Source organism: Scyliorhinus canicula, chromosome 17 (assembly GCF_902713615.1).
Source record: "Scyliorhinus canicula chromosome 17, sScyCan1.1, whole genome shotgun sequence".
NCBI classification, from domain to species: domain Eukaryota; kingdom Metazoa; phylum Chordata; class Chondrichthyes; order Carcharhiniformes; family Scyliorhinidae; genus Scyliorhinus; species Scyliorhinus canicula.
In genome coordinates this window covers 87,853,665-87,866,696 of record NC_052162.1, presented here as the reverse complement: position 1 = coordinate 87,866,696, position 13,032 = coordinate 87,853,665, and the positions used below count along the sequence as shown (strand labels likewise).

Here is a 13,032-nt window from a genome sequence, read left to right as displayed (position 1 = left end):
ACTGCAAACTTGAACATGAGGTGGAATCCAGATCAAGGTGCCTAGTAAGATCTCGGTAGATCTCACAAGGTGGGACGAGGCCGGTAAATATCATGAAAGACCTCTCGCCAGATGTACTGTGTCTTGAGTCGGGCGCGATGAGGCCATAGAATCATAGAATTTGCAGTGCAGAAGCAGGCCATTCGGCCCATCTCGTCTGCACCGGACCTTGGAAAGAGCACCCCATTTAAGCCCACGCTGCCATCATATCCCCATAATCCAGTAATCCCACCTAATGTTTTTAGACACGAAGGACAATTTAGCATGGCCAATCCATTGAACCTGCACATCTTTGGACTGTGGGAGGAAATCCAGGCAGTCATGGGGAGAATGTGCAGACTCTGCACAGACTGTGACCAAGCCGGGAATCAAACCTGGGACCCTGGAGATGTGAAGCAACTGTGCTAACCACTGTGCTACCGTGCTGCCCATTAGATTGCGGTCAATAGATTGATAGGTCGATAGATCGTGGCCAGTGTTCAGGCAATAAAAGTTTAAGCATAGTTTTGAATCTGATGCTTGCATAATGTACGTAAAATGTTTACACTAGTCTCAACCTCTTCACTCATTCTACCAATTTTTACTTCAGCCTTTCAAACTGAAGGGAAACTTTATCTAATTTTGGATTTCCTCAGGGGAGGGGATGTATTTACACGCTTATCCAAAGAGGTAAGATATCTGACATATTTTCACCTAATCAATTTTTGCAAAAATATTTATCGATTGAATCAACAAATGAGCAAAAGTAAAAAGATGCTGACAGTCATTGAATCTGAATTCATTATCTGTCAGTCAATAAAATCAGTCATCAGAGATAAAGCATGTCCAAAAAGGAACCAAACAGAACAGCCTTAATAGCAGGAAGGATATCTGAATAATCTCATCCTTCCTTGTTAATTCTGCATTAATCCTGGTTTGAAGCTGTCCCAAACAAAAATGTCAGAATTTTTCCCAGTTTTATTTAATTTTGTTTTTGTTTTGTTACTCCTCCATAAACCCCTCTCAGTTGGCGCAGTGCGTTTAGGCTGGTGACCATTTGTGTTTGTGGCACCACTAATAAATTGCCTATCCCATGCATTTTCAGGAACTTGTTATTTAATGATAAAAGTGGATTTTTCTTCAAAGCCACTCATTGTAGAAACAGACTTATAATTACATTAATGCATATATATCTGCGGTCTGTGCTGAGGTAATAGAAACTGATAAAATAATGTAGTTCCTCATATAGGTCATGTTTACTGAGGAAGATGTCAAGTTCTACCTCGCAGAATTGGCCCTTGCTTTGGATCATCTACACAGCTTGGGAATAGTGTACAGAGATCTAAAGCCAGAAAAGTAAATCCTTTATTTTCTTTTGGATTTCTATTGTATATTTTCTATTCTGCATTTTGTGAATATTTAAACAGTATAAATTGTATTATTAATCATTTTCTTAAATGCAATGATTACATTGCTGATTAGAACTAGTTGAATTATATATATATATAAAGTAACATTTTTAGAAATGTTATAATAATTTGAAATATTTAAAAAAACATAGCATTGCAGATGTTTTAACTGATATAAAATTAATGTAAAAAAAAAAGCTATAAATTAAGAGCAAATGCTCAATTTTATTTGTAAATATTCAACATGATTGTACTGATTTTTAGCATCATTTAAACTTATGTACATGTATTGGAGAATGTGAATTTTAATTTCAGCATTTTACTTGATGAAGGAGGACATATCAAGTTAACAGGTAGGTACATTCACCTATGTAGATAATTGTTTTTATAAATGAACAAGACTGTTTTGTAGATCGTTTTATAGAAAAGCTGACTTGCAATTTGATTGCAAAATTTGTTATGCTGAGAATCTGAGCTTGAATTCAGATGGCAAAATTTCTTGTGCAAAATAGAGGAAATATTTGTTGCTCTGCAGTCAAAGGGTAAACTGACAAATCAGGACGACTGCCAAAACTAGGGGATTTTCACAGTAACTTCATTTGAAGCTTAATTGTGACAATAAGCGATTTTCATTATCAAAAGACCTGCAGCAAGCAAAACACTTGATGATTAACTTATTGCTTAGTTTTCATTACTTACGGATGTAAGTAGAAATAACCTTTTTTTGATTAGTTCCCTTCTGCTCAATAAATAATGAATAAGACAGTATTTGCTGTTGCATGAATTAATTTGAAAAACGATGACATTAAAAGAAAAAGAATGTACATAGTCTGTCAACATGCGATAGCTATGTTTGCAACAAAATCATGTGATTAGCTGTTAATTTTTTCTAGCAAGTAGCTTTTCTGTGAACTGAAGCTGGTTTGCATCTAGCCAAACTGATGATTTGCCATGTTATCAAGTAAATAAATTGTCAGAAACAAGAATCTGAAATGTAATCAAAATATGCAGTACAAAAATAATTTTGAAGAAAGTTGAAGCTAATTTGAGAAAATCATAAATATATAGTACAGAATTATTACTTTTTTGATAAAGCCCTTTGTAATCAACTTTATGCATCAACATAATAGCCCAGTTTTTGGCGTTCAATTCCTCAGGTTATTTTTAGTACTACGACAGAAGATACTTTAATTAAAGCTCGAATGAAAAGCGGCAACTTGTACTTTGTCCAAGTCCTTTAAAGTAATAAATTGACCTCGAGGCAGATCTGTTGGTGTATTCGTTTGCTGTCTTGACAAAATTCTGATTAAGCAAATACGAATCTGCATTGATACTGAAAAATTGATTTAGTGATGGAAATGAAAAGTAATACCATGTAAGGAAAAATGTGGACCTTAACCACAAGTTTTTTTCACAAGATATCCAAAGTAATTAGTTATTTAAATTTATTTTGATCAGCTAGATGTCTGATACACATGGAAACCGTGATTTATATAAGAAAAGAAATTCATTCAAAATTATCTTCCTAGCAAAGCATATCTGTGACCTATCATGGTTCACTTTATATTTTTCTTTACAATAAAGCTAAATGCTAGATTATCCTTAAGGTGTTTTTTTGTACCATAAAGATATTTGATTAAAATTATCTTGAAGATCATTACTGTATTTCATTATAGATATTTGCACAAATTCCTCCATTTTACATTTGCAAGTCTTTTTGTATAATTTAGGAAACTGGTTCAAATAATCACATAGGAAATAATATATAATCTTTAAGTCTTGAACAGTGTTTTCTGCCATTTACTAGTTAGACTAGCATCTATTGTGTGTTTATGTTGCTATAATGTTGCTATTTGGTTACATTGCTCATTTGGTTAAACAAACAAAAAGGTGCGATATATTGAAGTTTCATCTCCAGATAGTTTATGAATTGACAATTAAGTATTTTATTTATTCATGTTCAGCAAATTTCACATGGGAGAATTGTTCCCAGAGTTCTAAAGTTGCTTAGATTAATTTTGGGAGAGGATGAGAAAATATAAAATGCCCTTCCAAACAGCCCTCACCCCTAAACTAGTCAAGCTATGAGCATGCAGACACATGGGTATTTTAGTAATGAATCATGACAGAATCATAGAATGTTTGCAGCACAGAAGGAGGCCATTCAGCCTGTCATGTCCATGCTGGCTCTTTGCAAAAATAATGCACCCAGTGCCACTCTCCTGCCTTTTCCCCATAGCCCTGCAAATTATTTCCTCCTCAGATAAGGATCCAATTCTCCTACGAAATTCATGATTGAATCTACCTCCACCATACCCTTAAGGCAGTGCATTCCAGAACCTAACCACTTGTTGCATAACAAAGCTTTCCCTCCTGTTGCCATTGCTTCCTTTCCCAATCACCTTAAATCAGTGTCCTTGGGTTCTTCATCCTACCACCAGTGGGAAGACTTCCTCCTTATCTGCTCTCTCCCTCATGATTTTTGAATGCCGTGATCAAATCTTCTATCAATATTCTCTTCTCCTAAGAGAGCAGTCCCAGTTTCTCTGATCTATATATCTGATATACCTGAAGTTCCCCATCCCTGGAACCATTCTGAAGCTTTTCTGTACACTCCAACTTACCATCCATACTTTCTAAGTTTCCAAGACAAAACTTTTAGCCAGCAATTTGGAGGTCAGCTTTTACAAAAGTCATGTTTTTGGAGCGGTTGAAATCTACTCTCTCCCTGTCCCGCTATCAGAGTTGCCAGGCTCAGAGACTGTTCCCACCAACCCTGCTCCCAGAAGTAGTACAAAACAAGTATTTTTATTATTCAACTTGAGTTCATAAAAACTCCATCGGAACGGGCATTAATTTCTGTCCACTAATTTCCTCAAATTTATCAAATTAATTAAAAACAGTAGCCATACTTACACATTTATACAACTTCACTCCGTTTTTTCACAGTGTAGAAATTAATACAATTTGGCAGCGGAGCACATCCCGAATGTGTAGCAATATCCATGGGCTGGATTCTTCGTTGCGCCGGCAGCGCACGCACACCCTGAGATTTCCCAACGGCGTAGAGTTGCCCAGAATGGGAAAATCCATTGGCCGGCTGAAGGAACGGAAAATCCCACCCCATAAATATCAGCCTCCTCCTGATCATTCTGATTTGCTTCTTGAATGACATCATTATATCGATCATCAACATCACCTTCATCAGCACTCATGTTGTCATCGGCCATATTATTTTGCAAATGATCGTCTTCTGTGCCATCAAAAATATTTGATATCCCACATCTTGAATGATTTGATAATTATCTCTGTTCTGATTTCATCCCAGGCCTCTACAATATAGAGTTGCTAACATTGGAGTGTCTGCTACCTACCTTGGTGAATGTTTTCTCCAGTCATCCAGTTATTCTACTTTTTTTCTATCTTGAAGGGTCTGTTTAGAGAGACATCCAGTGGTTGAAGAAAAGCAGGTTACACCCACCAGGAATCACTTCAATATCACTGTTTAGCCATCTACGTTTAGCAACAACATCAACAAGGTGTGACCTGAACTGATCCCGGATGCGAATACTTCTTTCTTTCTGTGATTCTCCTGGTCATAAACTCTCCTCGGCCATATTTTCAAGCCACCTTCCTCCATATATTTTTTACGAACATACGATTAGGAGTAGGCTGCTCGGCTCCTCGAGCCTGCTCTGCCAATCAATAAGATCATGTCGGATCTGATTGTAACCTCTATCCCACATTCCTGCCTACACCCGATAATCTTTCACCCTCTTGTTAATCCAGAATCTATCTAGCTCAGCCTTAAAAATATCCAAAGACTCTACTCCCACTGCCTTTTGAGTAAGGGAGTTCCAGAGATTCACAACTCATGGAAGAAATTTACCTCATCTCTGTCTTAAATGAGCGACCCCTTATATTTTAAAAAGTGATCCCGAGTTCTGGATTCTTAGACACGAGGAAACACCCTGCCCACATCTACCCAGTCAATACCCTTCAGGATCTTGAAGGTTTCGATCAAGTCGCCTCTTTCTCTCCTAAGCTCAAGTGGATACAAAGCTAATCTCCAACCTTTTCTCAAAAGAGTACCCACCCTTTCCTGGTATCGGTGTAACAAACTTTCTCTGAACTGCTGATACAATGTGAACGTGGACGATAACTCCTTTTGGGAGTTGCTGTTTTGGGAGGGTTCTTCTCTTGAATGTCACCATTGGCTTGAGCTTTGTCCTGTTGGAAATGCACGACCGCACAGCAGCCAGTCTATTCTTTTCATGGCTAGTTGTCTTCATTAACTTTGCTCACTAGTTGACTGCCTGACTTTCGAGGGGAGTCTTATTCATGTTCCCAATACAGTCCAATTTGTATCCATTCCTTTTAAAAATTTCTTCATGGAGAGTGGGTGTCGCTGGCAAGGTGGACGTTTATTTTTCGCCCTTAATTGCTTTTGAGATTCTTTTGAGATGTTTGATTATAAACTGCTGAAATGCACTAAACCTGTCATCAGGTTCCGCTGGGAGATGCTGTGAAATCCTGGTCTTCTGTCACAGAACAAAATTGTTTCTCTTCATAAACCCAGTACAACGTCCAGACTGGCTTTGAAATCTGAAATGTTTAATTTTCTTGTTTCAGGTAAAGATTCCGATAGATCCTTGAGAAACTGAGTCCGTTCTGGTAATTTTCATTGGACGTATTTTCAAACTTTGTTTTCCAACTGCAGGCACATGTTAGGATTTCCTCTGTTTGTGCATTTACTCTTGGGCATCTGCCTGAGCTGTGTAGACAGCTATCTCCAGTCTCTAATTTTCTTGTCCGATATCTTGAATTCTCTATCTGTTCTGCAATTATTTGTTTGCTCTGCAATTTCGATGACTTTGACTTTAAGTTTGATTTGGGCTGTGTATCTGTGGTCCTTCTTTATGGTGCCATATTAGAGGGTGGGAACAGAGCAACGCACCAGTGAGGTGGCAGCCTTGATAGCATGTGTTAATGTGCACGAACAGAGAGCTGAAATGCCACCTTCGATGGCATACTATTCTATGATTCTATCATGTAGATTTGCACCAGGTCAAGTTTGACTTCAGCGGTGAGCAGGTGGTAAGTACAAAGTATTTGGATTTTTGGCTAAAAGTCAGGGGTCAGACATTTACACGAGATATCTCATTATTTGCATTAATCGTATACTGTTAATACAATTGTGTTTATTCACTTTTAAAACGATAGTTGTTTATTTACAAAGTGTTCATATTTTTGACATTACTCTTATTTTTAGATTTTGGGTTAAGTAAAGAATCAGTTGACCAAGAAAAGAAGGCCTACTCTTTTTGTGGTACAGTGGAGTATATGGCACCAGAAGTCGTTAACAGGCGAGGTCACACACAGAGTGCAGATTGGTGGTCATTTGGTGTGCTAATGGTACGTGTAAGATTTTGACTGCGTAACTTTGTACTCCATTTTGTGTTTTAATTAGTGAAAGCGACAATGTATCGTTGTATCGAATTTTCAGTTCAATTCCATTTGTGTTGCTCTTATCTAGGTCTCTTCAGGTGCATTTGTACCGCACAAAGGGAATAGTGTGATTGCTCAAGGGCTATGGAGAGCTGAATGATATGAGCATTTCAATGCTGCTCTCGGTCTCTAATTCTGAAACCGATTCTAAGATCCACGCATGTTTCAGACGTTAATGTGATGACTTGAGCTGCATTTTTGCAGAAATTTAATTTGGATGCTGGAGCTTCTGAACTGTGTTTCCCTGGAAGAAGTGTACTTGTGGAATTTCTGGCTGGTTGGGGTTGGCCTGTTGGAATCTGAGCACCTATATTTTCCAATTTTAGCACCGAGTCCAAGTCGAAACTTTCATGGCACTACTAAATTTGGCTCCTCATTTTAATCAAGACAAAACCAATCTGTTAGCAAGAAACTGCAGCATATTTTATACAACGCCACTGATTAGTACATGCTATTGGTTTGAATCTTATTGAATCTGTTTTGTTTGCTTTAAATATAAAATTCCCACACTAGTTGCCATTTATTCATTTCAATATGAATGTTATGCATTGATTATCAAACTGTTAACTGATTTAAGAAAAACAATTAGTTGCATAGTTATCAAATATTAAGGCACAGTTTTGATGTCACTGTCCATATTTTGCTCTTTTAGTTTGAGATGCTTACTGGTACATTACCATTTCAAGGTAAAGACCGGAATGAAACTATGAACATGATACTCAAGTAAGTTTTCTAAATGACTTCCGTGCAATTCATTTTCTTGTACTAGCTTGTTCGGTGTATGATGCTACTTAACTTGATAAATACCCTGTGGAACCTCCCTTGTGACCTTTATTGAGATTGTATGAAAATATAACGGATAGTGGGAAAAAAACAATGGTCATATAAATGTTTATTTTAAGTAGGAGCCTGTATTAGACATGTCAACTCATTCAGTCCCTCATAAAAGATAATTAGGGTATGAAGCTCTATTTTTTTCAGTTTCCCTTTTATTGGCAATTGTATGTTCTCTAATGTTGGTTCTGCTTTTTGTTGCCAGCCTATTCATTAAAATAAAATTCTCCTGCCAGTTAGAATTGAGAGAAATATAGGATTTGTGTTTGCATTTGATGTTGGAGGTTGGGTAGGGACTTATTTTCTGAAATTAGCATCAAATCTATCAAAATTCACTTTGTAGTACTGGCATGCAGGTTAAAATGCAAGTCCAGGCAGCAGTTTGAATGAAAAGCTTTCAAGTTTGAAGTTGAGTGTTTGGCCTCAAATCACTAGGCCAGTTTGACTCGTTTATTTAAATGTTCTTCAGTTAGTTTAGATAAACATAATTTTAAATGGTTATCTGTGAGAAACACGTTGCAATACACCAATGTTGAAAACCGTGAAGCTGTAGGTTGTGACTTTGCAGTCGATGCTCCCTTTCCCCACCTGCTTCCACGCCTTGCATCAACTGCACATCAATTTGTCAGAAGTAGACAGTGGTGTCCCATTTAAATTGGGAATAATGGATAACTGAAAGTGATTAGAATGCACAAATTTCATTGAGGATTACAGCTCACAAGTAAACATAAATTGCGGCAAATTACATATTTAATCTGAAACCACAAAATGAGAGTGCAATTTGAAAATTAGCATTGATGCCTGCTGTTTGTAATGTAAACTGGCTTAATTTTTAAGTTCTTTTGTGCTGGTTGCAACTGTCCAAATGGATATCTACGTATTAACAATATGAAATGCAATGTGTTTAGTATGGAATTAAATATTGGAACATCATTGCTTCAAACTTATTCAGTTTTATGTATGGTGTATTGTGCATTTTCAACAGCTACTTTATAATAAATTGAAATTGTTCTTTTCCAAATTCAAAACTTAATTGCTGTAGCTATATAGTTTACGGGCTGGATTTTCTGAGCCCCCCGCCCCACCCCCTCCACCGCGGTGTGATTTGTGGTGGCAGAGGTGGTCTGACATTGGCTGGCAACGGGATCATCTTGTCCTGCCGTTGTCTGAGGTTTCTCATTGTTTGCACTCCCTGCCGCCGGTCGTTTGCCATCGGCGGGACTGGACAATCCCGCCGGCGTGAATGGCTGGAAGATTCTGGACATTGAAAATTAGAGTTGTGCCCTAAAATATTGCAAAGAAACACTACTGCTTAACTCTGAATGAACACCAAGTTTGATTAATTACTGTTAGAATAAACACTTGGCCTACACTGCCAGATTGAGCAGCAAAGTATTTATTGTAATCAAGATACTAGTGTCACATTGTGGCGCTTCAGAGCCAACCTGACTACCTTGCCTTTCTCAGGAAAAAAAAATTGTTCAGCATGAAACTGATATTGGAAATACCCCTGAGCAGCATGTTATATTATGTTGGCAAATTTAAGGTCATCATAAATTTCCAAATGTGCAGATCATCGTAGAGCTAGGTAGAACAATGTATTGGAGAAAGCAATTTATGAAATTAAATCCAAATATAGATCTTCACGAATTTCAGTGGTATAAATGGTCCAAATATATTTTTCAGGCTAGTTAATTTTATTGTAATTATGCAATGCAGCTATTGGAGCAACTAATTTATGCTGACTTAGAAGTCAAATACTGTTTGTATTACATCGGATTCGTGCCATTATTTAAGGAGACAAATTGTATTCTGTCTACAGAGAATATTTAAGATAATTGACAGAAGAACCAAAGGGGGAGGTGATGTGTTTTACACAGTGAGTCATCATTTGAAATGCATGCTTGAAAGTTTCAACTTTCAAAAGGAAATTGAATAGAAACGTGAAAAAATAAGCTTGAAATTTTGCAGGGTTTTGGGGCAGAGAGGGAGAGAAATGGAATTCATTGGGTTGCTCTTGCAGAATCAGCACAGACATGATGGATTGAATAGTTTCCTTCTGTGCTCCTGAGTCAATGGTGATTAGGGCAATTGGTTTATGGTCACGGAATGTGACGAATTCTGCTTTTTATTGCGTCAGATTTGTACGTGTAAAGTCCAGGATTCCACTTTCCATGAAACCTGCAAATTGGTAGTTGAGCTACGTGATCATGAATGAAAATGGTCATGAACTTAAGAAGCTTAAATACTGTATGTTCAATGAAGACTAAAACAGTTGTTTTGTATTAGTATGCAATGTTCAGTGCAATTTAAATAAAATAACTAATCCATTCACTCTTTCCAAGAGCTAAATTAGGAATGCCTCAGTTTCTCAGTCCAGAAGCTCAAGGTCTTCTCAGAATGTTATTCAAGCGAAATCCTGGGAACAGACTAGGTACTGCTTCATTTTTGAATTTATCGTTATCCATTTCTATATTGAATTTATTGTTTCCAATTATTATTGGATATTGAATAAATAGGTGTCTGATAGTTAATGAAGGCCGATTGGCCCGGAGAAACAAATATCTTGCAATATTTTGTTGCATGCCTATTTAACACTGTTGTTTGTAGTACGCTAAAAATAGCTTTTTGAAGTATTCTTCATTTCGATTTTTTTAACTGTCCCCAGTGCAAATACATTACATATCTGTTTGGGTACCAAAGTGCGTTCCCTATCCTCTGGGCTGCCCAACAGATTAATGTGAAGAAATACTAGGAGAGACAAAAGAGTTGTCTATCATATAAAACTATCTATGAGAGGGAGAGGGAGCAAAGAAGATAAATGGCTTGAAGAGGGAGGAAGAGTGTTCATTGTAGGAGGCCTTATCCACCTATGGTCTTCAGGGAACATATTTCCTACCTCCACGTGATCAGTGTCTGGACTTTGAAGGAGGTGTTCACTGAGCTCTGTCACCTCTAGCATCCAGACCTATAGCCTCGGAGAGGGCTCTGAAGTTGCATTTCTTCACACTGGAATCTTTTCAGGCTGGAGCAGGCAACATTTCCCAGTTCACTCTCCACTGTTCATCAGAGAGCTGTCAGAAACTCTCTCTGCCAGAAGTGGAGAGTACATTAGGAAGTTTGTGTTCTCTGACCTAAGAGAAACAGGTGGACCATACATGTGACTTTGGCATGATAGAAAACCTCCTTGTGGTGCAAACATTTGACTTTGCAGGTTCCACATCTCACTGTTGAGATATAGTCCAATCACAAAGGCTGTCCCTCATTTAATGTGCAATGGCATGTGGTAACAATCAGCACATCATGCTGGTGAATTCTCGGTATCCTGGCAACTGCCATGTGGCTTTCATTCTGTGCTGGTCTGCTGTTTCTTCAACGTTTCAGCCACCACGTCAAACCAGAGGGTGACCATTGGTTGACAATGCCTCTGCTTTACATTTGACTCGTGAGTACCACATGTAGCTTGCATGCACACATTGAGCCATGCTGTTAAGGGAAACATAATTGTGACCACAGGTGTTGAAGCAACAGTGCCATGCCTGGACTGCTCTGGAGGAGCCCTTCAGTCATGCAGAGTAGTCCCCAAATTCATGGTGACCTGCTGTAGAACCTGGTCACTGTGAAGTCACTGTGCAACCTGAGAGATGTGGGTCTGTCTGTGGTTTACAGCAGTGCTATGTGCATAAGAGTGAGGTGAAGCTATGAATGTGAGATATGAATTTGTGTATGATAGAAATTATCGTAAGTGAGTGAATGGCAGATGTGTGTGGCGAATGGAATGGTGTGTGGGGCTAATGAAGTGGTGTGTGAAGCCAGTGGTTCAATGTAAGGATATGGCATTTGAAAAGACATTCACTGACTTTGATTGCTCTTGGAAGATCATTGAAATTCTTGCAGCTCAACATCCAGGCCCTCGATAATATTGATCTTTATAGATGTCTGTTCCCATTCTCTTCTAAGTACTTGTGTGGAGGGCCTTCTGCCCCCCCCCCCCCCCCCCCCCCCCCCCCCCCGGTGAATACAGGACATCTCTCCTGTCCATCTCGTGCACCCAGGGACTCGGGTAGTGCAGCAGAAAATCGGGAACCTGCTCTCTGTCACATTGCGCCATCTTCACTCTTCCTCTAGGTTAGACACTGATGACTTCAGTACGTCCTGCAGCCAGAATGTACCTCTTCTTCAAGAGGGTTAAGCTATCTTTAAGTAGATCAGGCGAGCATTAAGTGGTGCTCGCCTTTGGTGATTTTGGATCCAATTCTGGGGTCTGCAACTTCTCCCCAGCACATTTATAACTGGACTGCATGCCACTAATATTTGAGTTAGCAGACGTCACAAAGTTTGCGTGCCGGGTGCATTACTTTGGCATTGCGATCGCTGTGCCCGTTTTTGGGCTGTTGAATTTTTAGCCTGTGCTCTCTTTCACTGGCACCTTGAATTTGATGAAACATTTGGCACAGAACAAAAGGTACGTAATCAAATTCTCTCTTCAAAAAAGTCTTTCATTTAATTCCAAATAAAAGCAGAAATTGTACATTTTCTGTATTTGTCAGCAACTATTGGAAAACCTAGTTCTTTTCCATAGTGTTCTAAGATACAGTAGAGAAAAACGCATCTCTCTCTCATTTTGTGTCACGAAATATAACTATTTTCTCCCTATTTTGACTGTTGAGAAGGCCACAGTACAATTCCGTACATCATTGAAGAAACCCAGCCATGTATTAGCACTGTGCATCAAATGAAAAATGTTGTTTAGAGTTGAATTTCTCCTAAAGTGCTGATATGCACTGGAAATACATGTGCTGAGATGTGTAATTAATGTCCTACATTCCTGCACATTGTTGAGTTGGCTTGTGTAAAATGCAAACTGTTCACCATTTTGCACTGTTTCTGCAGCACTGTGCAGTGATGTAGCAGCATTCATTTAGCTCCAGTACATGTTACTTGCAAGAACAGTTTGTTGTACTGGGCTGGAGATTGGCCTCTGCCCTCATACAACCAAAACTACAAATAAACATCCCATGATCTTAATTCTTGTAGGAGCTGGCCCTGATGGAGTTGAAGAGATCAAAAGGCATCCATTCTTTGCTACCATTGACTGGAATGTAGGTGTTTCCCATTCCAACAAGCAAGATCAAGGTCACAAAGCTGTTAAATGTAATGCTTTTTACTCCTGAAAAACCCAAAGTTAAAATCTAAATTTTCATGCTTTTAATTCATTGCTTGCTCGAAAGAATTCTGTTGATAAAACATTTTTTAAAATTGT

The 13,032-nt window shown here is 38.4% G+C and overlaps 1 protein-coding gene across 2 annotated transcripts in view; it reads left to right on the top strand.

The window, feature by feature from the left end:
* LOC119952492 (ribosomal protein S6 kinase alpha-6) overlaps window positions 1-13,032 on the top strand; it is a 120,931-nt gene that overhangs the window by 72,391 nt on the left and 35,508 nt on the right. Inside the window, exons 5-11 of one of the 2 annotated variants that reach the window (XM_038776302.1) lie at window positions 629-708; window positions 1,268-1,374; window positions 1,743-1,780; window positions 6,700-6,842; window positions 7,588-7,658; window positions 10,115-10,203; window positions 12,807-12,871. In XM_038776302.1, coding sequence (XP_038632230.1) covers window positions 629-708; window positions 1,268-1,374; window positions 1,743-1,780; window positions 6,700-6,842; window positions 7,588-7,658; window positions 10,115-10,203; window positions 12,807-12,871 — 593 coding nt within the window. Of the gene's footprint in view, window positions 1-628; window positions 709-1,255; window positions 1,375-1,742; window positions 1,781-6,699; window positions 6,843-7,587; window positions 7,659-10,114; window positions 10,204-12,806; window positions 12,872-13,032 lie in introns of those variants that run through there. The other variant, XM_038776303.1, reaches the window with a different exon arrangement.